Genomic DNA, 24,197 nt, shown 5'->3' with positions numbered 1-24,197 from the left:
ATTCAGCAGAGTGCCTAAACCCAGCAAAGTGAAACCGTGTGAAATGTATTAGCGTCACCTACGGACATCTTGGGAGGAGGCTTGAAGTCAATTACGCCTTTTGTTCTTTACGTTGAGTGCTGTATTAAGTGCCTCTGTCAAGCGTGTCAAATTGAAACAGGAAATAGAAGCAGGGCTGGCGTTATCCTCCGTTCATATTGACACATCTTTGTAGCCGCCCTGCTGCGCTCGCAGGCATATGAGACTCCAAAAAGGAGCAGAATATGAATGTTCTGACAGACAATTGATAATGAGCAGCGGCTGAACAAAGCACTAATCACCAAGTGTTGTAAGATCCTCAGAAAAATGTCAGTCAGCTCAAGAACTGGGGTTGAACGAAACAATATCAGAGAGAGAATGGGGCACATGTCGTGTCATTACTCGTGTACGTTTTAACAGACATGTAGCTGTGTGAGTGTGGATCAGGTGGTGAGAGAATGAACAGGACCTGTCGCTGCTCCTGCTCCTCAACATCTAGGTTTTTACACCAACATAGATTCTCTTCTTTCCAGAACATTTCTTAATGCACTGCACTGCATCACATTATAAATTGACACGATATTTTGAATGTTAAACCAATTTCTTGTTTTACTAACTAATCACTCAACCTATGCTATATACAGTAGCATAGATTAGGGATTGGTTAAAGTTCAACTAATATACTCTAAGAAAGTAGGTATGTAGGTATGTTCAAGAATTGTTACATATACTGAAAAGATAGTATATTAAATATTCACAGAACACAAGAATACAATTGTTGAATTGTTGAATCATAACATTTCAACTGTTTAACATGTGGAAATATTCCAAAAGCTCTATGTAGGCTTACTATCCAAGAGATCGAAGTAATAATGTATATATTAATACATCTAAATATAATATAATAAATAGGTAGATGACTTAGAGTTGTAATAATTATCTTCACCTTTCTCCTGCACCAGTGTGCACTGCAAAAAAGGAATTTTAAGAAAGTAAAAAAAACTTGTTTCTGGGAAACAATTCTTATTTTTCGTCTAAAAGGTAAAATGATCTTGTTAAGAATGTTTTGCTTAAGAAAAGTATTCTTACTTGGAGAAAATATATCTTACTTTTTCTTATTAAAAATTGCTATCTTATATTGAGCTAGAATTAACCAGTAACAAGTTACAGCTTTGGTTTGCATAAATTCCCGGCATGGAACAGATTTTTTTTTTCTTATTTTAAGAAATAAACCATCAAACAACTTCTCAATTTAAGAATCTGAAGAAATGACACCAATTTTACATTTCATATATATGTATTCATTGTCGAGAGCTGTCTATTCACTTTTCACATTGCCATTGTGACAACTGTGGTGTGGTATACACAACACACACACACCAAAAATACAAGTAGAAGTATTGCACGGCACTCATTGATCAACATTTTAAACAGTTTAAAATGACCACGCAATGTTGTTAAATGTGTTCATGTTTGAATAAAAAAAAGTCTAAATATAAGAATGTTTCTGCTGTCTTAATTGAAGACAAATGCAATTATATAGAGGCGTGTGGCGCAGTGGCCTAGTGTGTTGGTGTTCGGATCAGGGGGGCACAGGTTCAAACCCCACTGCAGTCAGCATGTCGTTGTGTCCCTGAGACACTTCACCCCAAATTGCTCCTGTGGGGATTGCTCACAGTATTGAGTATGTAAGTCGCTTTGGATAAAAGCGTCTAACAAGTGACATGTCATGTAATATATTATGCCAATTAAAGAATTGAATTCTTATTATATGCTTTATTTGCTGATTTTTTTACTTAATTTAAGATTTACATTCTAAGTTTAAGACAAAGTCACTAATATATTGTGTCAATTAAAGCCAATGATTCTTATTGTAAGCTTTCTTCGCTAATTATAAATCTTAATTTAAGAAATACATTCTTAGTCAACTCAACCAAAACACTAATTTTAAGTTATTCTTTCTTAAATAATTCAGGAATCATTGCTTGTAATAAGCAACATGTACTTACATTTTTCATTTTTGTCTAGTTTCAAGGCCCATTACGGTCTTTCATTAGCTAGATTTTAATTCTAATTTTAAGAATTCTAGCCAAGCAAATTTGGCTCTCCCCATTGGCAGATTGTTTTGCTTGATACAGGAAAATCTGACCTGATTCAAGAATATTTTTGCTTGTTTTTGGAAGGGCTGTTTTTGCAGTGTGGCGATTTACCTTCTTGAGTCAGGACGATGGAGCTGTTGACTTGTCACATTTACATGGAATTTCTAACGTTCTTTCGCTTTGTGTGTGACCTTCTGTAGGGGACCTGGGATCAGACGATGATTACCTGGAAATCCCATCCATCTCCAGACAGAGGGCGGGGACGTATGAATGCACAGCCGTCAACGATATCGACACAGACGTCCAGACTGTGGACATAACTGTCAACTGTAAGTCAGTGATTTCACCGAAGAAAATGTAACATGTTCTCTTTCAATGAACTGTGCTGAAATGATAAGTCGATTACCATTGAGTCATGAGATGATGGAAAAAATGACAACACATTTCATTGTCATATAATAATTGTAACTATTTGTCAAGAACAAGTGACACATATTTAAAGTTCCCAGCTTCACACATTCTGTTCTCTATCATCAACTGAGATGTTGGACTGAAACAAATAAAAGGTGATTTCAGGAGGCTGTTGCGACACACCAGTATCTACCATTTCAGAGTAATACATAACAATACAAAAATCAAGATGTTAATGAAACATGAAACCAACGTACTTAGTTACCCTCATAATAAGCAAAGTTTTAGTTTTGGACATTTACTTAAACTTAAAAGTCACCTATTAAACTATTTCGACAATATATTGTAGGTCTCAGATATGTACAGAACCTGTCTCTGAAGTGTTTGGCTGAATCACCAAACAGATCATTGCAGCATCCCATAATCCCCTCTGTTGCAGCCCTATTCCAAAAGATTCTGTGTCTGTAGCTTTAAATGCTAATGAGCTGCTGCTGAGATGATTGGTTAAAAAAACACAATGGTGGAGATTCAGGTGATAAGGTGGGGGGGGGGTGTTGTTGTTGCTTGTAGATGTTCCAGCTGTGTCAGAGGGCAGAGACGTGGGGGTGACTCTGGGCCAGCGGGGGGTTCTGGAGTGTGAGGCGGACGCTGTGCCCGAGCCAGAGTTTGAGTGGTACAAAGAGGACAGAAGGTAACTATTTCCGACATTTTAAGCAGTCAAAGAATCGTGCACTGACAAAAATGAAGCGTTGACTTTAATTCAATGTATTATCTCAACACATTTCACATAACTGTATGAGGTTAGTTGAAAGCAATACTATTACGTTGAACTTAATATATTTTATTTAAACATATTATTATTGCTTTCAACTAACCTAATACGGTTATGTGAAATCTGTTGACATAATACATTCAATATGTGACAATATCTCGCTTTCATAGGTCATCTGGCAGAGACTTTGAAAAAACAAAAGAAACACAGTTGACATGTTGCATTTGTCCCCGTCTTCTTCACATTCAGGATCTACACTGGCATTGACGGCATGGAGATCTTGAACACTGGATCGTTGTCCAAGCTGACTTTTTTTAACGTGTCTGATGCAGATTACGGCAACTACACTTGTGTCGCCACCAACAAACTTGGGAGCTCAAACACAAGCTTCCTTATGTATGGTGAGTACAACAATCTACTACAGAAAGGTCAATATGACTAAACAGCTGTAGTGTATTTTGCAATACAAGTAATAATGATAATTATAATAATATTCTGCAACATACTCTCAATTTCGCTAACTTTTATCGGTGTTATTCAAACTTTATCCATTTGGTGAAAGTTATAGCTGTTTTTCAAACATAGAAATATCTCTTTTCATGACTCAATATCTTGATATAGTTGTGCATTCATGTTCAGGCAAACACAGCTTGTGCTGAGTTAATATACAAAGTTAAAACATAAGAAGTCACTATCTTTTTCATGTGATTTGATTATTACACCTACAGTTAGTTGTGTTTATGCTTCTGTGATGTTCAGCCTGTTCAGAATGAGCATTACAGTCCTGTAAACTGACTTATTGCTCTTACTTAAGAAAGAGAAAATGAATTCATCGTTTTAATATCACTTTAATTCCATTGAGGGTGAACTAAATTAAAATACTGTAGTGTTCCAGCATTTGACTTTTGACACCACCTGAACTGGTGAATGTCTGTTGGCTCTGTTCTCTGTTTGAGCACTTGGTATGTAACAATGCAAGTGTTGTCAATGGTTTGTTGATGTGCTGTTTCCAATATGTTGCTCTGTTCCATTTGTTTCCCTGGTGTAGTGGTAATTGAACCCACTAGCTCAACGCTATTGCAAGGTTAGTATTCTGCTCCAGCATGCACTTCAACTGCTGTCGATAGAAAGTATTAACTGCATGCTGGCACATGACAAATAACCATTTTCACAAAGTAGACCGTGTGCTGCGGCGTCACTGCAGTTCTAAGCAGTGTGACAAGAAGAGACAAATCACGGCTGGGCTCTTTCATCCTGTCCAAACTCTACCTTCTTTGATATCGCTTCGTTCTCTTCTTGAATTGACACGTTAAAGCTGTTGTATGGCAGCAGCTTTGAAGAAGACTGGCAAAGCAAAGCACCATACACATGTCATGAGCATCTTTGTGAAAAGGGTCATGACAGCTTGTTTCACTAACCATGTTTTTGTATCTTCTCTCTTGCAACCCTAACTGCATCACTGTGACGTGGCTTTATTTTGATTTTTGCATGCTCTTTTTCCCAATGTAAGTATCTGTCATCTTTTATCATTATAATTTGTGCTTGTGTGATTGCTTGTACCTCTAGTTATTGCATAATAACTGTACATCCTACGCAAAAGTGTGAAAGCTAAAGAGAGAGCTGCCTCACTGACAGCTGAAATGTTTCCAGTATCTCCGAGTAGAGATCACAGAGTAGATTACTGCTGGATGAGCCTGTGTGTTTTAACAGCAGAGATAAAGCCTCACACATCTTGTCCTTTAATGAGTCCTTGTGACTGGTGGTTGCAGCATCTTGTAAGCAAACCCACTCCATTACCACAATATAATTGTATTAATGGCTTTGATTTTGACTGCGAGTGAACGCCATTATTCTAATTAGCCATATGCAGGATTAGGGATAATCCACTGTCGCAGGGTAATTGGATAGATGCCCCAAAGGAAGCTGTTGTGAACTCATGGAAATCCAAGGGAAATGAGAAGTCATTGTGTTACGAGCTTCAAAGTAGTTCAAATGTGTCCTCAATCCTCATACAATGCATTCACTTAAAAGGAACTTCCCTCATCAGTGAAAATGGCCTGATCAAAGTATTAAGTGTTTTAGTTTTTGCAACATACCATTGTGTTGTATCTTAGCTGTGCAAACAGTGTTACACTGGAATACTTAAGGTGCAGACATTTAAGTATTTCTCTAAGAATATGGTTGCATTTTTACGAAACCTAAGGACAAACGTGTGTCTGCTCTGTGTTTTCTAGTGTACCAAGGTTGTAGCCTGATGTATCGTAGCAGATGATACCGTTTTAGGAGATATGAGAAACTAAATGTTTTCCACAGAATCACTTTTCTGGCTCCTTGTTCATAAAACACTTTCTGCAGCCATTCTCAATTGTTAATGGCAACATGCTGAACAATATCCTTACAAGTTTAATGTCTCACTATGCACTCCACATAGTTTACACTATTTATGCAATATTTATTATTTTGTACCGAAAGTAAGGCCTTACATTTAGACCAAACATTTACACCAAAGAAACATTAGCATTAAATCAGCTAAAAGTGTCCCGGTTGCACACCTGAAAATCATAACATCATTTTAACAAAATGCTTTTGTTTTTAGGGCACTTCTCAGAACTAACAATGTTCTTGTAATAGATAGAAAAGCTTTTTACAAAAGAGTAGCTGAGAATGTTGAACGTTATTCCTTCAAAGTGCATCTGATGCTGTAGGCAGCGTCATTGTGATCGTCACACTGAAATAGATGCTTCCTGCTACACTACATGGAGCTCGCCTCCTGCTACACTAATTGAAGCCTCACTGGGTATTGTCTTGTTATTTTACACATGTGCTGTTTATTTACACTTTTACTTTTACTCTACAACAAATAGTGGTTTCTGCCTCTGGTGTCCTGCTGTAACCTGGGACTATCATCTAAAGAATGACACATGAGCATTCACAGCCTTGAGAAAACAATACTCACTCCAGGATGCTTGTCAACAAATAAGAATAAATCAGACTAGAAACTAACATTGATTCACTCATATCTTCTGTATCTGAATTACAATCAGATACAGGCAGATTTAGCAGCATATGCTAAGTATTGCAAGATAATAACATATGTTAGGGACACAGAATGAACACAAATGTAAAGTGTTATTACTGTAGTGTTAGTCTGCTGCTCTCTTCATCCAAACATTTGTAATTATTTGTATTAATTATGTTTTGTGGGAACACATACATGTTTCCACGAGTTTGCTCAGTTGACTGTTTCTTCTTGTGAAGGAAAAGCCCTTTTTTTGTCAGGGGCAGTTCCGCATATGGGCATTAAAACGTCTGGATGTTTGATCCAGAGAGTGTGGTCGACATCAAGAGCCCCTCGAGTAGTTTTGATTAGGAAACACAAATGATAGTTTGGTTTAAATGTTGAAGTTAGATCAGCCGTCTCCTGGGTCAACGCCATTGACTTTCTCAGTATTTAATGCAACAACATAAGTTGCTTTAATTGCAATGAGCATATTAAGATATTTTAGGGAAAAAAAACATGATTTACTTACATATGTTGTCAGTCAAGATTTTAAAATGTTTTCCAGAAAGCATGAAAGAGGCCCTATTCTGCATTATGTGGTGTTCCTTCTCCTGTAGTGTGTCTAGGAGTGCATGTTAATGGTCTGCAAAGGCTCAAATCCCTGTGTCTCCCCCTCACACACCACATGAACCAGGACATGAGCCTAATATGTCCTCTTTAACACACATCATCATTCAGTAATAACTGTAAACTAGTTTCTGTTTTCACCAACAACAAAACAGCCCTGTATCCATCACAGTAATTCTCTTTAGGATCCTGAATTGCCATCAGCTGATTGGCTGTTCATTTAAAAACAAAGGACCAGTAGTGATGACACAATGGAAAAAGACAATTCCACAGTGAAATGTAACTTCGTGTCCCTCTCTCCTGTCAGGACCGAGAGCAGTGCAGGACGGCAGCGGGGGTGCGGCAGGACTCCACCTACACACCTGCCTGCTGGGCCTGGTGTTCCTGCCCTTCCTGCTCAGATTTTGAAGAGGAATGGAATTGAACACAAGTATTTTGTTATGTGTGTGTGTGTGTGTGTGTGTGTTTTTCTTTCATTTTTCAAACGGAACCATGAACTGATGCACATGCAATATCCTGCTAATGTTGACCCAGTTACAAAAGTTTCTGTTTTTTTCAAGGATGTAACAAATGTTTGAGATTTTAATTTAACCGTGTTGGAAATGTTCCCTCTAAACTTTATTATTCTGGATTATTTTTACATATATGTCTGGGAGAAAAGAAAGGGATTTTTTAATTGTGTTTTTTTCTTGTTCAAATGGATTTGTCTTAATTTCAACTGCATTGCATATTCATCTTAACTCCGGGAAAAGGCACATTTACAGCAGGAATGAGAGGTGAATGTTAAATACCTCAAAGTCAAACTGAGACAGTGAAGCAGAAGGAATCTAGGTTACCCTGAGGCGGAAAGCCTGCTATTCTTATATTTTAATGTATAATAATTAACATTCAGTCTGGTTGTTGAAACAGAATTGTTTTTGACCTTCAAGTGTTTTTGTTCTCAGCATTATAGTGATATACTTGCAGTTGTGTTATTCTAATCTTTTAATTTAATTCAATGATGTTGAGTTTTAAATATTTTTGAGAAGGGAAAATATGAAGTTGTAATTATTTAGGAGAAATATCCTAGTTATATGTCTGTTTTCTTTTTCTTTTCCAGTACAGTTGTACACACAAATGGTGATGAATAATTATGTGATAATTATGTAGTTAAAAATGGAGAAAGATTTCACTCCACTTGTGTGGAGTCGACGTCTTATTTACATGATGCAAATGTATTAATGATGTTGCTACTTGTTTGAACATAATGTCATTTCCACACTACACAGTTATTTAAAAATGTTTTCCTGTTTATGATCCAAACCAGCAATGTAGGGTCTGTGAGATCATGTTATAGAAAATAAAACACTTTTTGCATGTATTTAGACACCAATAACCCAAAGACTTTAGCGGTTCACACAGCACCATAATTCCTAGGAGTTACGTTTTATATTCACAACATCAAACAAAACACACAGACACGTATCCCATATTTGTCTTTTCACAAACAAGAGGGTAAACACATTGTGTTTTAATATAGTTTAAACATGGGGTCATTTTGGAAATCTCAAATGATAGATAAATATAAACCAAAATCTATAGCGTGTGGTTTCTGATTGAAGCTTATTTGCATCTGCACCTGGCATTTCAAGTTCTTTTTAAGAAGAAAAATAAAATAATTGCGGGCCTGCTGCACTGTAGTGAGCCACTTGTTATAACCAAGATTGATCTGAGTGAAAACTGTAACTGAAAAAAGAGGATATGTGATCAAACGAGAAACATATCTCATATTATAATGTTTTATTATGGAGGGTCAGCAGGCAGCGGGCAGAGGACAGACCTCCGGAAACGTTTTTGTTGTGAGCATGAGGATTTTATGCAACAATCAAGAACCTCTCACGACACAGCAGCAAGAAGTACAGCCAGTGATTTATCTTTTCCACTTCTCTTTTGTTTGCTAACAATACAATTGAGATGCACTCATGTTCCTCCCAGCAGTGGAAAAGAGCCTGACAACAACATCAAAGCAAGATTTTGGTGCAAGGCCACTGGTTTCTTGCAGCTGCCATTGGTGGTTGTGCTTTCTGTAAGAGCTGCACTCCATGTCATTGAACCGTGTGCAGGAGTAAATGATTGGTAAGATTCCTTTATCACAACATCCAACACGATGGCAAATGATGCGCTTATTAAGAATCCACAGCTCTCACTGAGTTTTTCACATTTCTTTTTTTTTATCAATACAAGACACTGAGCAGACTCAAAAGGAGGAGAGAGGGATTGAAACATTTACCTTTCCCTCCGGTTTTCCCTGGATTCCCTCAGCTCCGGTGCGCCCCTCTGATTTGCTTTAAACGGACTCCTGCGGATGGCACGGTTTGTTTGCTTGTTTTGAAACAAAGCCAATATCCAAATGAAAAAGGCATGAAGCAGGGTCGTTACTGAATCTGATCAAGGTGATCACCTGCTGAATCCGACAGGTTAATCACGTTTGTTTTCACACACAAGACAATGATATGCTTATTATTCCATCTGGGCCTCGCTGATGTCAGGTTTATTTTCCCCAATAGTAACCACATTTAAGACAAACTGCACCGAAAAGACTGAAAACATTGACATATTACACATAGCTGTATTAGGTCAGTTGAAAGCAATATTATTAAGTTGAACCTAACATTTTGTATTTAAACTTAATAGTATTGCTTTTACACAACCCAATACAATTATGTGTCATTTGTTGACATAATGCATTTAATTAAAGTCGTCGTTTCAGTTTTTTCAGTGTGGCGTCAGACCGCCTCACAAGGAGGTGTGTGTCGGGATGCCTTCAGAAAAAGTTTGCATGGAATTCATGACTCACAATCACAGCATCATCACTTTTAATTCACGTTTAAAGTTGATAAGGAGCCAAATGAAAATATAATCATTTGCTTAATAACTTAAAACAAAAACACACACACACACAATGACTCTTACTCCATCACACACCCATGCCACAGATTCTGGTCTCATCTTTATTTCGGCTTTCATTATTTTTTAGTACAGCCTAGCATACGTCTTAAAAACTGGTCATTTTAATTTATTAACTACCTCTTAGCAGTTAAATAACAACACTGCAATTCACCTTATTGAGATCTGGTCATGGTGGTGTGTGTGTGTGTGTGTGTGTGTGTGTGTGTGTGTGTGTGTGTGTGTGTGTGTGTGTGTGTGACAGTGAGGCTGGTACACACACTCACTGTACCCAGGCTGTACTGCCTGTTTCTCCTGCAGTATCACAGCAGTACACAGAGGACATGACACAGACACAATGTTTGCAGCTTATTGCTTTGTCCTTAATATTTGTGATATATATTTTACATGTCATTTCAATTGCAGTAACATGTTTGGGTCAAGCACACTGTTTCTGAGGACAAACCGAAGTAAGAGAAACATTTAGAACATAAGCAGATCTGTGCAAACTATCAGGGCTGCTGTCAAAATATAACATGTTTCTCTAGAGGAGATGAATGTGCACCTAACCAGAAGTAAGGTGGTGTCTGTACGGCTGACTTCACCTTATAATCCACCTAATAATAGCAGAGCCATATGGTTTCTGTGGCAGTGATCCAGAGCCGAGGCTGTAATGAGCATCACTGACTGCAAACCAAAACTGTGCACATTAATATTCTGACTTTACACGATCATTAAGAGGAACCCTGCTAATCCGTAATATCGAACAAGCATATTGTTTATTAGCTCTGATGAGATCTACAGTCACAGATAAAGTGTTGTACACTGTGAAGCAGTGAGCTGAAGAAGCAGCATGGAGGCAGAGAGCAGGCTCTGTGATCTGAGGACGAGATATCTCGCGTTTTCAGAGGAGATGGAAGAAAGTCAGCAGCTGTCAGATCACTGCTGGAAATCCTGTCAGATCATATTCCTAAAGTTTTGGCCTTGGTCTGAGCCACGTGCTGCTACCAGAAAAGTATCATCTTTATTTGCCTGCTTTCAAATCCCTGCTGTTCCAAACGTGTAACAAGAGAAGGCATGTGGAGAAAACCTATGCAGGCGGCTCCTTTAAAGGCTTCATTTGGATTGTTTCTGACCTGAGGCGTTTGTTTTACTTAGCGCCAGTGTTGTTTACGCATTATACTGGTAGCCTCAAGGTTAGACAAGCTGGCTTGAAGAGCAGTTAAATAAACAATCACATTACATTTAATGAACAGACAGTGTGATGTTGTGTGCACAACTTGGCTATTTGTCATGTTATGGCTCATTTAGTTGCAAAAACTCTAATAAGCTCTCGGTTGGCCTTCAAATGGTCCTGTTGTTAACTGAGCTCATCCTCCAGTGTAAAGTCCACACTCTCAGAGTCATCAAATCCCTGTTCTGCTAACTACAACTTTCTTTAGTGTAATCAAAAGTCTTAAAGTCGTCGTGGATTGACTGACCGGCGACAGAGTCGGGGTTAGAAGATCACTCCCTGATGATACAGGCGGTCTCACCACCATGGTTTTTCTTATGTCTTGTGCTCTAATTGGCCACCCCAAATGACTCCCTGACAAGTCCATATATTTAGCCTGCAAAATATCTTGAAGGTGTTCTTGTGGATTTGCGATCACTGATCCAACGACCATTTACCTTGAACATCACGATAAAGTCCTTTAGTGTGGGGATCATTTACCATCTCTCAGGCGAATTAGAGGCAGTTATACTGCAGTGGCATTCTGCATGACGAAAAATCCCCTAACTTCCACCAAGCATGACTTTAAAAAAAGGATATACAAGACAGAATGCAAGTGTCATTTCAAGAGAGGATCTTGTAAGAACCCTAGTAATATTTCTGATCCACCTCTACAGATTAGCTATGACACAGGACTGAAAAGACCTGATTACACACACCTTTCACTTTTTCTGTCTGAATCCCATCAGGCTACTCTTAATCATGTCCCATGAAGATGAAGACTTATCATTTTGCAGTAGCACAAAAATGTAAGGTGGTATGACCTATTTATGATGTCTGTTTGAAGTCTGCATAAGGTTTTGTAGGACTCTCCCTCTCAGCAAGCGGACATGAACCCAATTGAGACAAGGAAGTTGGGTAAAAAAGCTGTTGGTATTTTTTTTTTCTTTGTCTCCATATGTGCAAAGCACGAACATTGTTTGAAAAGCAGAACACTGAATAATACTTTATACCATTCAAGAGAAATAACTGAGCTTGTACTGCACTCACCAGATAAAAATAAGTCATTTTCATTTTAGATGTTTTGTGACATTTGCGTGATTTGCATTGGAGTCTAGAAGAGATTGTTTTTGGATGTGGACTTTGGTGAGACATGAGGGATCAAACCTCAGCTTCAGCTGTCAGAGGATTATCATAGCAGACGTATGAAGTAGTCTCATGATCTTCTGAATAATTCAAAAAAATACAATTCTGCCCTTTGACTGGTTACAAGTTCACAGGGCTGTCCTCACATGTAATGTTCCGGAGTGGAAGAGGACCTCTTGCTCTTTGACTTCCTGCATTGTAAAGGATTGTTGGTTCATATGTATTTTCTTGATGAAAAGTGTGTGCTCATATTTAAGACTGACAATAATAAAATGTTGTATCTTAAGATTTTGTGTTTTGCGTAAATGGGTGTTTTTAGTTTTTTTTCATGGTGAATATAGATGTATACAAATTATATATGTTACTCTACTGCAATGCCAACAGACCTTTTTGAGGTTCACGTTTACAGAGTTGCAAGCAGTGGCACATATCCAGCAACCAGATATTGATTTTTTTGATTCCCTCAGAAGTTGTGACCTTGGAGTGAGCTCATTGTGGTCTGTCTGCTACATCACCAACAGCTGCTAACTGCACCTCTCTAAATGACACCAGTGTGTCTTTGAGACTGAACACAGTGTATTTTAAGGCTTCCGGTACATTCATTATGTACGACCGCAGCGGGAGGTCTGCCTTAACTCTCTGAATGTGTTTCTCCACTGCAACTGAATACAAAAGCAGTTAACTATTCTTATTTAATCGCCCTAAAGATAGTCAATATATAGTTACATTAATTTGGAGGTTTTAATCATGTCAGTGTTCTTTTGACCTGCAGCAATGATTAACTGAGCAATAATACTGTAAAGCATGTCCATGTTATGACAGTTGTTTTGTTTGTTTTTTAAACCTTTATTTAACCAGGTAGTCCCATTGAGATCATCGATCTCTTTTTCAAGGGAGACAGTATCTCATGTGTGTGCTTTGTTTGCATGTGTTAATCCCATGATGCCACTGCTCCACCGGAGCCCGGACAAGTGTTTAGTTTATGAGAACATATGCTCTTTGCACATTAAGCAGAACATAACCTGAACTTATCTTCTGAGTTTGCTAACATTAACTACAGTTTGATAAATATGCTATTGTCGTTAGCAAGCTAAAGTTAACGTTTAAATATAAATGTACCTTAGGCTTTTGCAGTTTATGTGCTTTTGTTTCTAACATTACAATTACGCAGAGTGAATGCTGAGTTACAAAGAAAAAAGATTGTCTCATGTTAAAGGCCAGTATCCCTTAAACTCAAATATATCACAGAGAATGGACCATTTTAGGCCATTTGAAGCCATGCAACTACCTGCATTGTTGATTTTGTATTCTTCTATGCCATATTTTGTCATTGGAACTTAATGAAACATACCATTGAAGGCAGACAGCTGAGCGCAAAAGGCTGAAACCACCATAACCTGCTGAGTACTGCAGCAAGCGATAATGTGTTCACACGTTTGGATGCTGCACACTTTGTACCTAATAAACTGGGAAATTGTAAACAAAAACTAGTCTCCGCTAGTTAGGGGCTTTCACATTGAAATGCATTGTTTACAATACATAATCTGATATGACAGAGCATTGACCCTGTTTATTTGTTGAGATTAGATCATTTGAACACCTGTCAACAGATAAGTACCGCAAGACTCCTGGGACCATAATATTCATAGAACTACAAATAGTAGCTCCTAAGAAAGGTCTTAGAGAAGGACTTTAATGAGGCGTAAGATTTTCTCATACAGAGGAGAGTATGGCAAAAGACAAAAATAAGTAGGAAAACTATTTCCTCTGAAAGACAGTGAGCTGCTGATGAAACACTACAGAAGATGGTACAGGGAGAGACTACTGTTAAACAGTTGTGGTTGATTTCATTAGATGCACTCACAGCTCCCACCCAACACTATATAAGCGTATAATGCCAGAAGTGAAAGTAATCACAGCACTGAGATATCTGGCAGCAGTTTATCTGATTTGCTGGTGTTTATCTGCATGTTGATTGGCTACTTCACAAGCAGGCCCAAGTGTTCAAGCATTTCAGGCTAATCTTAATATGGCTTACATTAATTCCAAGATGTTCATTATATAAAGGATATTCACTCTCATTAGGGAATGAGTCCTAACCCCATGTGAAGGAGATCAAGTATCTCGGGTTCTTGAGTGAGGGGACGATGCTAGATGCCAGATTATTTTAGGCTAGGTTAGCAGCTCTCTGAGCATGTTCTCAGAATATTTCTGAGTACTGCCCCTGTTCATCTGAGTGTTTCTCCAGGTGGACTCCAGGGACGGAAATGTTCCTGACATCACCTACCAGAGGTGTGGACTCGAGTCACATGACTTGGACTCGAGTCAGACTCGAGTCAACAATTTGATGACTTTGGACTCGACTTGACAAAATCACAAAACACTTGCGACTCGACTTGGACTTGAACACCAATGACTCGGGACTTGACTTGGACTTGAGCCTTCTGACTTGAGGTGACTTGATAATTTAATTCAGAGGTCTCCAACACGCCGATCGCGAGCTGCCGTTCAGAAGAGCAGACTCGCGTCGGGGAGAGCAGAATCTTCAGCCGCTGCAACTCTTGCTGTGAATCCATGCAGGCAGGGGCGGGTCTTTATTTTGCTGAGCCACCATGCGGCCAATCATATGCGAGGACACACTAGGATCATACCATTATGTGAAAGAAGGGTGGGGGGCAGACGCTCCAAAGACAGCAAGTGTAGTGGTACAGGCCAGCTACACAGAGCGACGGGGAGACGGGGAGACGGATTTAAATGCAAGCGCGTCGGAAGAAGTCAAGAAATTAGCGAAAACCGAAAAAAGAAGCAGCATCTGGCTGCATTTCAATGATATTGGAGAAAGCAAAGCTGAGTGCAGGATTTGTCAAATGAAAATAACCTTCAGAGCAGGGTTTTGTTTTGGTAACCACTCAGGATTTATTGTCAGAGGTGGGAGAAGTTCAGATCTTGTACTTGAGTAAAAGTACCAGAGTGTAGGAATACTCGGTTACAATAAAAAGTCCTGCATTCAAAATGTTACAAGTAAAAGTAGAAAAGTATTATCATCAAAATATAGTGAAAGTACCACCTGCAGAGGGATCTAGATTCAGGTGTTCTTTTCCCCATAGAGACGCCTCGCTGCACATTATCCCTTGCATAAAGATAGAAGTGGGTCCCTTATAACATGTTGTACACAGTGGAAATAAACATTCTGGTCACCTCAACATCAGGGATCTTATACATTAAACTCCTTCTGAATCAAACCGTCACGGTAGCCTTACCTTACTGATCCCTCTTAAAATAGAAAAAAACACGTTACTTTACCAGCAGAGAGAAAATGGATTATTAAATTATTAATGTGACTAATAAAGAGCAGTTTGATTATTAAGTATTATTCTGTTGATCGATGTCATTACATTTGTTGAAAAGCACATAAGGACTTGTTTAAGACTCGTTTTGTCAAAGTTTAGGACTTGGACTTGACTTGAACTTGCCCATCCTGACTTGAGACTTGACTTGGACTTGAGCGCAAAGACTTGAGACTTGACTCGGACTTGAGCGCAAAGACTTGAGACTTGACTCGGACTTGCAAAACAATGACTTGGTCCCACCTCTGTCACCTACAGAGAACTAACACGTCAGTCTATACCTTATTAGTGCCTCTCTGATAAATCAACATGCTAACATGCTTACAATGTTGCTAACATGCCAATGTTTTGCAAGCATGATCACATTTGCGTGTAAAAGTTTTCTAATTACCAGTGAGCACTAGTGGGAATTTTGTCTGAAGCTATTTTCATTATTTTGTTAAAAGTCACTTATTTTTATTTTCATTTTTAATCAACCTCATACAAGTGGTGGTTCAATTAAAGTTATAATAATAAAAAATTGAGTAAAATATAATTAAAAATATTAGTGATATTTTAGTTTTGACATTTAGTGTTTTTAGTTATCACATTATATTGATCATGCATATAATCTAATCCAGCCAAAACCAAGAACATTTTCATTTTTGCATGAATTTAGCATTTCTATATGAACACCTCATTTATGAACAGCACATGTACTTCTGTATGACTCTAAGAGCTTGGAACCTTTGTTTGATCGCACTCTTGTAGGGAAGCAATACCATAACAGGGAGTGAGCAATCAATTGAACTCATGAACTCAATGAACGCATGAACTCTTTTTAATCCACTCGTTTCAATTTTCATTCTCCTTAGGACATAGACAGTAAGAAATTCAGAAATCTATACTTATAGCTATTTAAAGCTTAAGGGGAGGCAGGCAAGGCAAGGACAGACATGTACTGAGCTCAGCAGTGTGCTTGTCAGTGTGTTTGAGAAAGAGAGAGCATCAGAGAAAGGAAAATAATGTGGAAGTTAAAGGGCCCATGTCATGCTTTTCCGGTTATTACCCGTCCCCTTGTGTGTTATGAAGGTTTTTATGCATGTTAACGGTCTGCAGAGTCAAAACCCCTCAAAGTACACCCTGTAGGGAGTAAAACTCTAACACAGTCTATGCTGCCCCAAAACGCCTCGTTGGAGATTTCTAATTTTCCATTGTTTACTTCCTGGGTACTCTGACGTGGGGATACCCAGAGGCCACACCCTATGCCAGCCTTTCACGAAACAAAGCTTCACAAACCATTCAGCGATTCATGCCGGATATGTACAGCGTAGGGCACTGAAGAACGATGCTGTTCCTACTTTGTTTGGACCAGCGGGAGATTCGGGTACACAACCAGTAAGTATTCATTGTTGTTTGTGTATTTATGATGTTTAAAACAAACAAGGCATCTACCACGACTGTTTAAATGGGTAAACGTTTTTCGGGCTGCTAAGTTGGGATCGCGGAGAAATGCTCTCCGCAGACCCATTCTCACAGCGTTATAAACCTTTTTCTTACTCAATATCAAGCCACACTTATTGTTTTTACTTCGGCTGTGAGTGTTTGTGTGTGCTCAGGATGAGTTTAGCTTGTTCTCGCTGTATTGCCGACCCGGAAGCCTGTCCGCTCCTCGCAGCAGATCGCAGCAACGAGCCTCGCAACGTCCCGACCAATCAGAGCACCCTGGGCTCACAGGGAGGGGGGAGCAGGAGCTCCATCAAGCCATTTAGGACAGAGAGTGAATACACATACTATACAGAGATGCTGTATGAGAAACCAATGTGAGTTTGGAAAATTGCACAATATAAATCTATTTTAGTATACCTCAACAATGGAATTATGATCAGTAGAAATGGCCATGACAACAATATTTTATGTAATGGACACAGTAAGTGCTTACTTATGTTTGTGTTGCATCCTCATCGTCTTGTCTTGATGGTGTTACCTGATCAAACCCTAGTCTACCACCAGGAGAAGAAGTAATCAGGTGTAACCAAACCTTCACTGGGGATCAGCCCTTATCCATGACCCTCACATGGTGGATCTCTGCTCCTGGCATCCTCCTTTCACCAACTCCAAAACCAGCAAGAGGTCTATCCTGCTTCCTGTCCCATTTTACAAGCTGATTCTTTCTGCTCCTTTGGTCTAGGCCAGTGGTTTTCAAAGTGTGAGGCGCGCCTCCCCTGGGGGGGGCCAGAGAGCTTCAGGGGAGGCGCAGCGTGAGACAAAAAATAACGAGAAAAAGATGAGTTAAGTGACACTTGCCCACTTTTGGCTGTCTGTGGAGACCGAGTTCCCCCACCTTGCCAAAAAGGCTGTAAAAGTGCTCATTCCCTTCACCTCCACCTACCTGTGTGAGTGCAGGTTTTCCGCATTGACTTTGATCAAAAGCAAGTGCCGGTCAAGGCTGCAGCCAGAGTATGATCTGCGTTTATTCCTGTGTGCATCAAAGACGCAGACTCATTGTTCCCACTAAAGTAGGGGTGAGTGTAATAAGGAGGCAAAGTTGACGTTCAGTGTGTTGCCAGGAGCATATGAGGGTGTATCCACGATGTTGAAAATGTAAAAAATGTTTTAAAAATATGTGTTGAGAACACGGCGTGCGAAAATATACGGGTCGTGCTGAAGCTAGATTTGCCTGTCCTCTGTAATAATAATAATAACAATAATCCTTATATTTATTATAGCGCTTTATCAATGACTCAAAGCGCTTTACAGATACACATTACACATACAGATCATACATACATGTAATGGTCTCCTGTGGACAATACCCACAGGAGCAAGTTCAGGTGAAGTGTCTTGCCCAAGGACACAACGGCTTTACAGACGCAGCGGCGGCGGGTTTCACCCCCTTGATCTGATAATCATTGCACAGCGCACTGCGCCACACCGGCCATCTTCACACCTCGAAGTCATCGAGGCGCTTTTACAAGTACACATTAATATCATACATGTACTGTGGACAATACCCACAGGAGCAAATTCGGGTGAAGTGTCTTGCCCAAGGACACAACGGCCTGACGCAGTGGCGGCGGGAGTGGGTTTCGAACTGGAGTTCCCCAACGCCGCCTTGATCTGATGATCAGACGCACAGACCACTGCGCCACCCGTCCCAAAAAGAAGATGTCTGCGACTGACATGCAACTAATAACTGACATGCAAGGAAGAACGGCTGTCCACAGGCTGTTCCAACTTTAACAACTTTATTAACTTCCAGGGTAGTGAATTGAACATGCAATTGTAATTGGGTGTGTGGTATATTTTCATGCACGCACACGCATGTTCCACAACACACAAACTGAACAACACTCAATTGTCCGATGGACCTTGCGATCTTGTTATAACAACAAGTGCACGTTACTGATGCAATATGGTTGAGACCATTCAGGCTTATTCTATAGGGGTGCAAGGAATAGTCCAAGTAGTGGGGGAGTTTTACTCAGCCAATCAAATCGGTGCAGTCAGTGAGTCAGCACGATAGATTCAAACACACACACAGAGACGAGGCAAGAGGAGAGAAACAGTCGGAGTCATTTCAAATGGCGGAAGGTAGAAAAGCGAAAACAGAGCATTTAATGGCATTTTCTCTTACTGGACCTCTTTGAAATGCAATTGAATACCCCTGCATTATAGCAACAACAACAATAACTAGAGAATGCAATTCCTGAAGAAATTGCTAGTGGGAATGCTTTATGCTGAAAATCTGACGCTAAACTGCTATGCTGAAATGTAATGTGTAAGAAGAAAGTGAAGAATTTAGATTGAAATGATACATGAACACTGGGGGCTTGAATGTGTGATGAGAGAAGAAAAGAGAGTAAAAAGGCTTGGAAAAGCAGCAGAATATTTGAACTGCAAATCTTTGAACTAACTTGATGGTGAATGATCTGCCGCCATGCCAACGGCATTTGAAGAAATCTCAAAACTGTCCCGTAGATGTCTTCACGGCTGGACTGTTAGCACACATGTGAAGTTTGAGTACTTTTTAAACATTTTCATAGGAGTTATAGCGACATCGACTTTTATGGCGAGGGAAGCGTTTCCATGGAAACGGCATATGGTGAGATCTCAGATTTGGCGTAGAGCTGTTGAGGCATGGACCGGTGATATACACGTGAAGATTGGGGGACGATCGGAACGTGTCCATTGGACTTGCAGCGACATCGTGCTTCATGGCGAGTGGTCTGTCGCCATGGCAACGGCATTTGAAGAAATCTCAAAACTGTCCCGTAGATGTCTTCACGGCTGGACTGTTAGCACACATGTGAAGTTTGAGCACTTTTTGAACAGAGAGAGAGAGAGAGAGAGAGAGTGTGTGTGTGTGTGTGTGTGTGTGTGTGTGTGTGTGTGTGTGTGTGTGTGTGTGTGTGTGTGTGTGTGTGTGTGTGTGTGTGTGTGTGTGTGTGTGTGTGTGTGTGTGTGTGTGTGTGTGTGTGAGAGAAATGAACAGTTAGAACTGACTGCTGTCAGTTGGAGTGATGACATCATCGCGTTCCATAACACAGGTGTTGATATTTGAGCTAACGAGGTGTGCAGAGATCACAGGCGTCATTGTTTTGACTGAGAGATGAACCTCTTACATGTGAACGTTTTGTGGAAGAACGATAACAGATATCTGTGAAATTTCAAAACGGGAAGCATGTCAAGGAAGTTGAGTATCTGAAGTGTAATTTTTGTGTACTTTCGGGTTAATAATGTGGCCTTTTTGGCAGTTTAAGAAAGGTGTGCGGCTGCTGCTGTGAGGAAATATCTGCCTGAATTTACAATGGGCTTTAATGGAGACATGTTGAACGTTTTTGTCACTTCATGCCCTCAAGAGGCATTTTGTTTAATTATTTTGGTTAATTATTTGTCATTTTTCAAGCTACGAGATGTTTTCCTACGTTTATCATGAAAAATGATGTCTCAAGAATGTAGGGTTTGGGAATTATGGCAGTTTTAAAAAAATATATGAAGGCAAATTTCAAGATTTCCTACCCTCTAGCTGTGACATCACGCACTCTAACTTAACGAGCTGCGCAATGTTAAAGTTGAAATGTTAAAAATGGGATGTATTATGGGATGTATCTCTGGAATTATGAAAGTTATGAATGATAAAAGTAATAGCAGTCGATTCCCGACCGAGCTGAACGTTTTGATGTTTGAACGGAGTTTCTGCGATGTTGAATGTGGGAGGAGAAGACGGACAAAATAAGTGAATGGAATAATAAACTTTTCGTCCGTGGAAGAACATATAGTGGGAATTCCCATTCCCACTAAATTATTGACAATAAAGCTGACTTTGACTTTGACTTCACATCCTTCCTCCCACTGCAGCACCACCAGAATTACTTTTTTTTCTTTGGTTGATCACAGTACGATGTCAGAGGGTTGTTCCGTTTCTGAGAATGGCAGCCTTCTTCCCAGATCAACCCTCATCTCCCAGGACCTGTCAGTTTGCAGCAGATTATAGTTTGGTATCATGTTTTAGTGGGAATGCTGATACAGCATTCCCACTATATGTTCTTCTACGGACAAAATTATTATTATTCCGCTGGAACTTTGCACCTCTTCTCCTCCTGCATTCAACATCGCAGAAACTCCGTTCAAACATCAAAACGTTCAGCTCGGTCGGGAATCGATGGCTATCATTTGGATTATTCATAACTTTAATAATTCCAGAGATACATCCCATAATTCATTACATTTTTAGCCATTGAAGTCAATGGAGAAAATCTTCAGACTTGAACAATCTTCATGCGACTTCAACTGCTAACTGTTCATTCATACTTTCACTCAGAAACCTCATTCCAACTTTAAAATGTTACACATCTTTTTGACATTATTCGTGTAACACAACTTTTAAATCTGATTCTTACTTTTAGAGATATTATACATTGTTCAGACCTTGGTAAAGAGGCTTTCTTCAGATTTTAACATTAACTAGAGTGTGTGATGTCACAGCTAGAGGGTAGGAAATCTTAAAATGTGCCTTCATATTTTTAAAAAAAACTGCCATAATTCCCAAACCCTACATTCTTGAGACATAATTTTTCATGACAAACGTAGGAAAACATCTCGTAGCTTGAAAAATGAGGGGTGTCCTTAAATGCCGTTGCCATGGCGACAGACCACTCGCCATGAAACACGATGTCGCTGTAAGTCCAATGGACACGGTCCAATCGTCCCCCAATCTTCACTTGTATATCACCGGTCCATGCCTCAACAGCTCTACGCCAAATCTGAAATCTCCCCTCGCCATTATAACACGATGTCCCTTTAACTCCTATGAAAATGTTCAAAAAGTGCTCAAAATTCACATGTGTGCTAACAGTCCAGCCGTGAAGACACCTACGAGACAGTTTTGAGATTTCTTCAAATGGCGTTGCCATGGCAACACAATGCTCGCCATGAAACACGGTTTTCTCATAACTTCAGTGAAAATGCTTCAAACGGCCCAAAACTTCACAGGTTTGGTAACGATGCAGCCATCAACGCATCTAAGCGTATTATGCGGTGTCATCAAATGCTGTTGCCATGGCGACAGACCACTCGCCATGAAGCACGATGTCGCTGTAAGTCCAATGGAAACGGTCCGATCGTCCCCCAAAATTCGCTTGTATATCACCGGTCCAGCCCTCAACAGCTCTACGTCTATTATGGGGTTTCTTCAAATGCCGTTGCCATGGCAACACAATGCTCGCCATGAAACACGGTTTTCTCATAACTTCAGTGAAAATGTTCCAAACGGCCCAAAACTTCACAGGTTTGGTAACGATGCAGCCATCAACGCATCTAAGCGTATTATGTGGTGTCATCAAATGCCGTTGCCATGGCGACAGATCATTCGCCATCAAGTTAGTTCAAAAGTTTGCAGTTCAAATATTCTGCTGCTTTTCCAAGCCTTTTTACTTTATTTTCTTCACTCATCACACATTCAAGCCCCCAGTGTTCATGTATCATTTCAATCTAAATTCTTCACTTTCTTCTTACACATTACATTTCAGCATAGCAGTTTAGTGTCAGCTTTTCAGCATAAAGCATTCCCACTAGCAATTTCTTCAGGAATTGCATTCTCTAGTTTAAAGAATGGTGTTGTACATGGATTCACAAGAGGAGGGATCTTGCGCTTTGGTATAACCTATTCTGTTCAAGTGCCCATTGGTTTTGACATCGGGTAGTGTGCAAAGACGAGGTATTGCAGCCTGACTGAGGGGTTTGCCATTGATTTAACCAACAGCAGGATGTAGGAGTTCTACTCTAAATATCAGAATAATCCTCACGACTTCTCATACATTCTGGATTGACAATTGACAGTGTGATCCAAACCGGCAGCAATTATGCTTTCAAAGATTTGTAGTATAAATGTGCTTTGTTGGATATGGACATTAATTACAGAGCATATAAGCATCAGTGATAGAACAGCCAGGCTCCTGCCAGCAGCTGTACTGTATACGCTAATTGTCATACATTAGTTACAGTATCTGTGTTGCAGAGCGCCCACTTAGAGGCCCATGATGGACATTAAAGCACTGGAGAAAAGTTGCTGTCTACTTTCTAACTCCCAGTTGGATCTCCTCCCTCACACAATTCCCATTATATTTCATCCTAATTAATGTCAAACTGGAGTAAAAACAATTAAGGATCCGTCTCCAAAAGTTGTTGATTTCTCTTTCCACTCTTCTCCTTTTCCCTCTCATTGAGGCAAACAGAAACTCTTAATGGCTGGTAAACATCTTTTGATTGGCCTGATTGTCTCACAGGACTGCGAGTGTACTGTAGCTGAGCGGAGAGGAGAAGAACTGAGGAGGAATCGCGCAGCGCTTATCAAAACCAAAGACAATCACATCTGTGCTGAAAGGAACCCGACAGCAGCTCCTTACCCCACATTCAGATGGAACAGCATTCTCTTGATTACCATGATATGCTGTTACTCCTTCACATGTCCCTAACAATCTCCAGCCAAAAGATCAACTAAAGTCAAAAGACTCAGCTCACTTTTATTCACTTTATCTTTGTTTAAAAATGTTTTTATAATATCAGTGCCTGTGATAAGGTTTTAGTGTCTGAAGTAATTTAAATTAATCATATATTTTAATAGTGGAAAGTTCTTGTTTTGGAAATCATCTGCCTCCTTCAAGTCTGTGAAAGTATGATATCACTAGTTTTCAAGAGAATCCGCGGGTGGCTAATTAGGAAGTCTTAATTAATGTCACTGATTAGGCCAAATGCCACTTCCCACGGAAACTTCAATTAATGGTGAGTCATAGCTTTCTGAAACGAGTTTTAAGTGGATATTAGAACTCATAATGTGATATAATGATTCAATCAATCAATCAATGCTTATTTATATAGCCCAATATCACAAATGTTACATTTGTCTCAGTGGACTTCACAGTTTGTACAGAATATCAGTATGACAATACGACACCCTCTGTCCTTAGACCCTCACATCGTACAAGGAAACACTTCCAAAGAAACCCCACAGTTTAAAGGGGAACATGGGAGAAACCTCAGGGAGAGCAACAGAGGAGGGATCCCTCTCCCAGGACGGACAGACGTGCAATAGATGCTGTGTGTAAATCTTAAAGATAATACATTTACAGCGTAGGTAGACCAAATGTTTGGAAATGCA

The 24,197-nt window shown here is 39.7% G+C and overlaps 1 protein-coding gene across 3 annotated transcripts in view; it reads left to right on the top strand.

The window, feature by feature from the left end:
* The window catches only part of ntm (neurotrimin), a 501,504-nt gene extending 491,770 nt beyond the window's left edge, over positions 1 to 9,734 (top strand). For 2 of the 3 annotated variants that reach the window (XM_034117346.1, XM_034117344.1), the window contains 5 exons: positions 2,318 to 2,446; positions 3,099 to 3,219; positions 3,550 to 3,701; positions 4,349 to 4,384; positions 7,236 to 9,734. In XM_034117346.1, coding sequence (XP_033973237.1) covers positions 2,318 to 2,446; positions 3,099 to 3,219; positions 3,550 to 3,701; positions 4,349 to 4,384; positions 7,236 to 7,336 — 539 coding nt within the window. In that variant the 3' untranslated portion in view covers positions 7,337 to 9,734. The remainder of the gene's footprint in view (positions 1 to 2,317; positions 2,447 to 3,098; positions 3,220 to 3,549; positions 3,702 to 4,348; positions 4,385 to 7,235) is intronic. The other variant, XM_034117345.1, reaches the window with a different exon arrangement.
* Positions 9,735 to 24,197: the final 14,463 nt, after the last annotated feature.

This window comes from Trematomus bernacchii, unplaced genomic scaffold, assembly GCF_902827165.1.
Source record: "Trematomus bernacchii unplaced genomic scaffold, fTreBer1.1, whole genome shotgun sequence".
NCBI classification, from domain to species: domain Eukaryota; kingdom Metazoa; phylum Chordata; class Actinopteri; order Perciformes; family Nototheniidae; genus Trematomus; species Trematomus bernacchii.
This window is presented reverse-complemented; position numbering and strand designations above follow the sequence as displayed.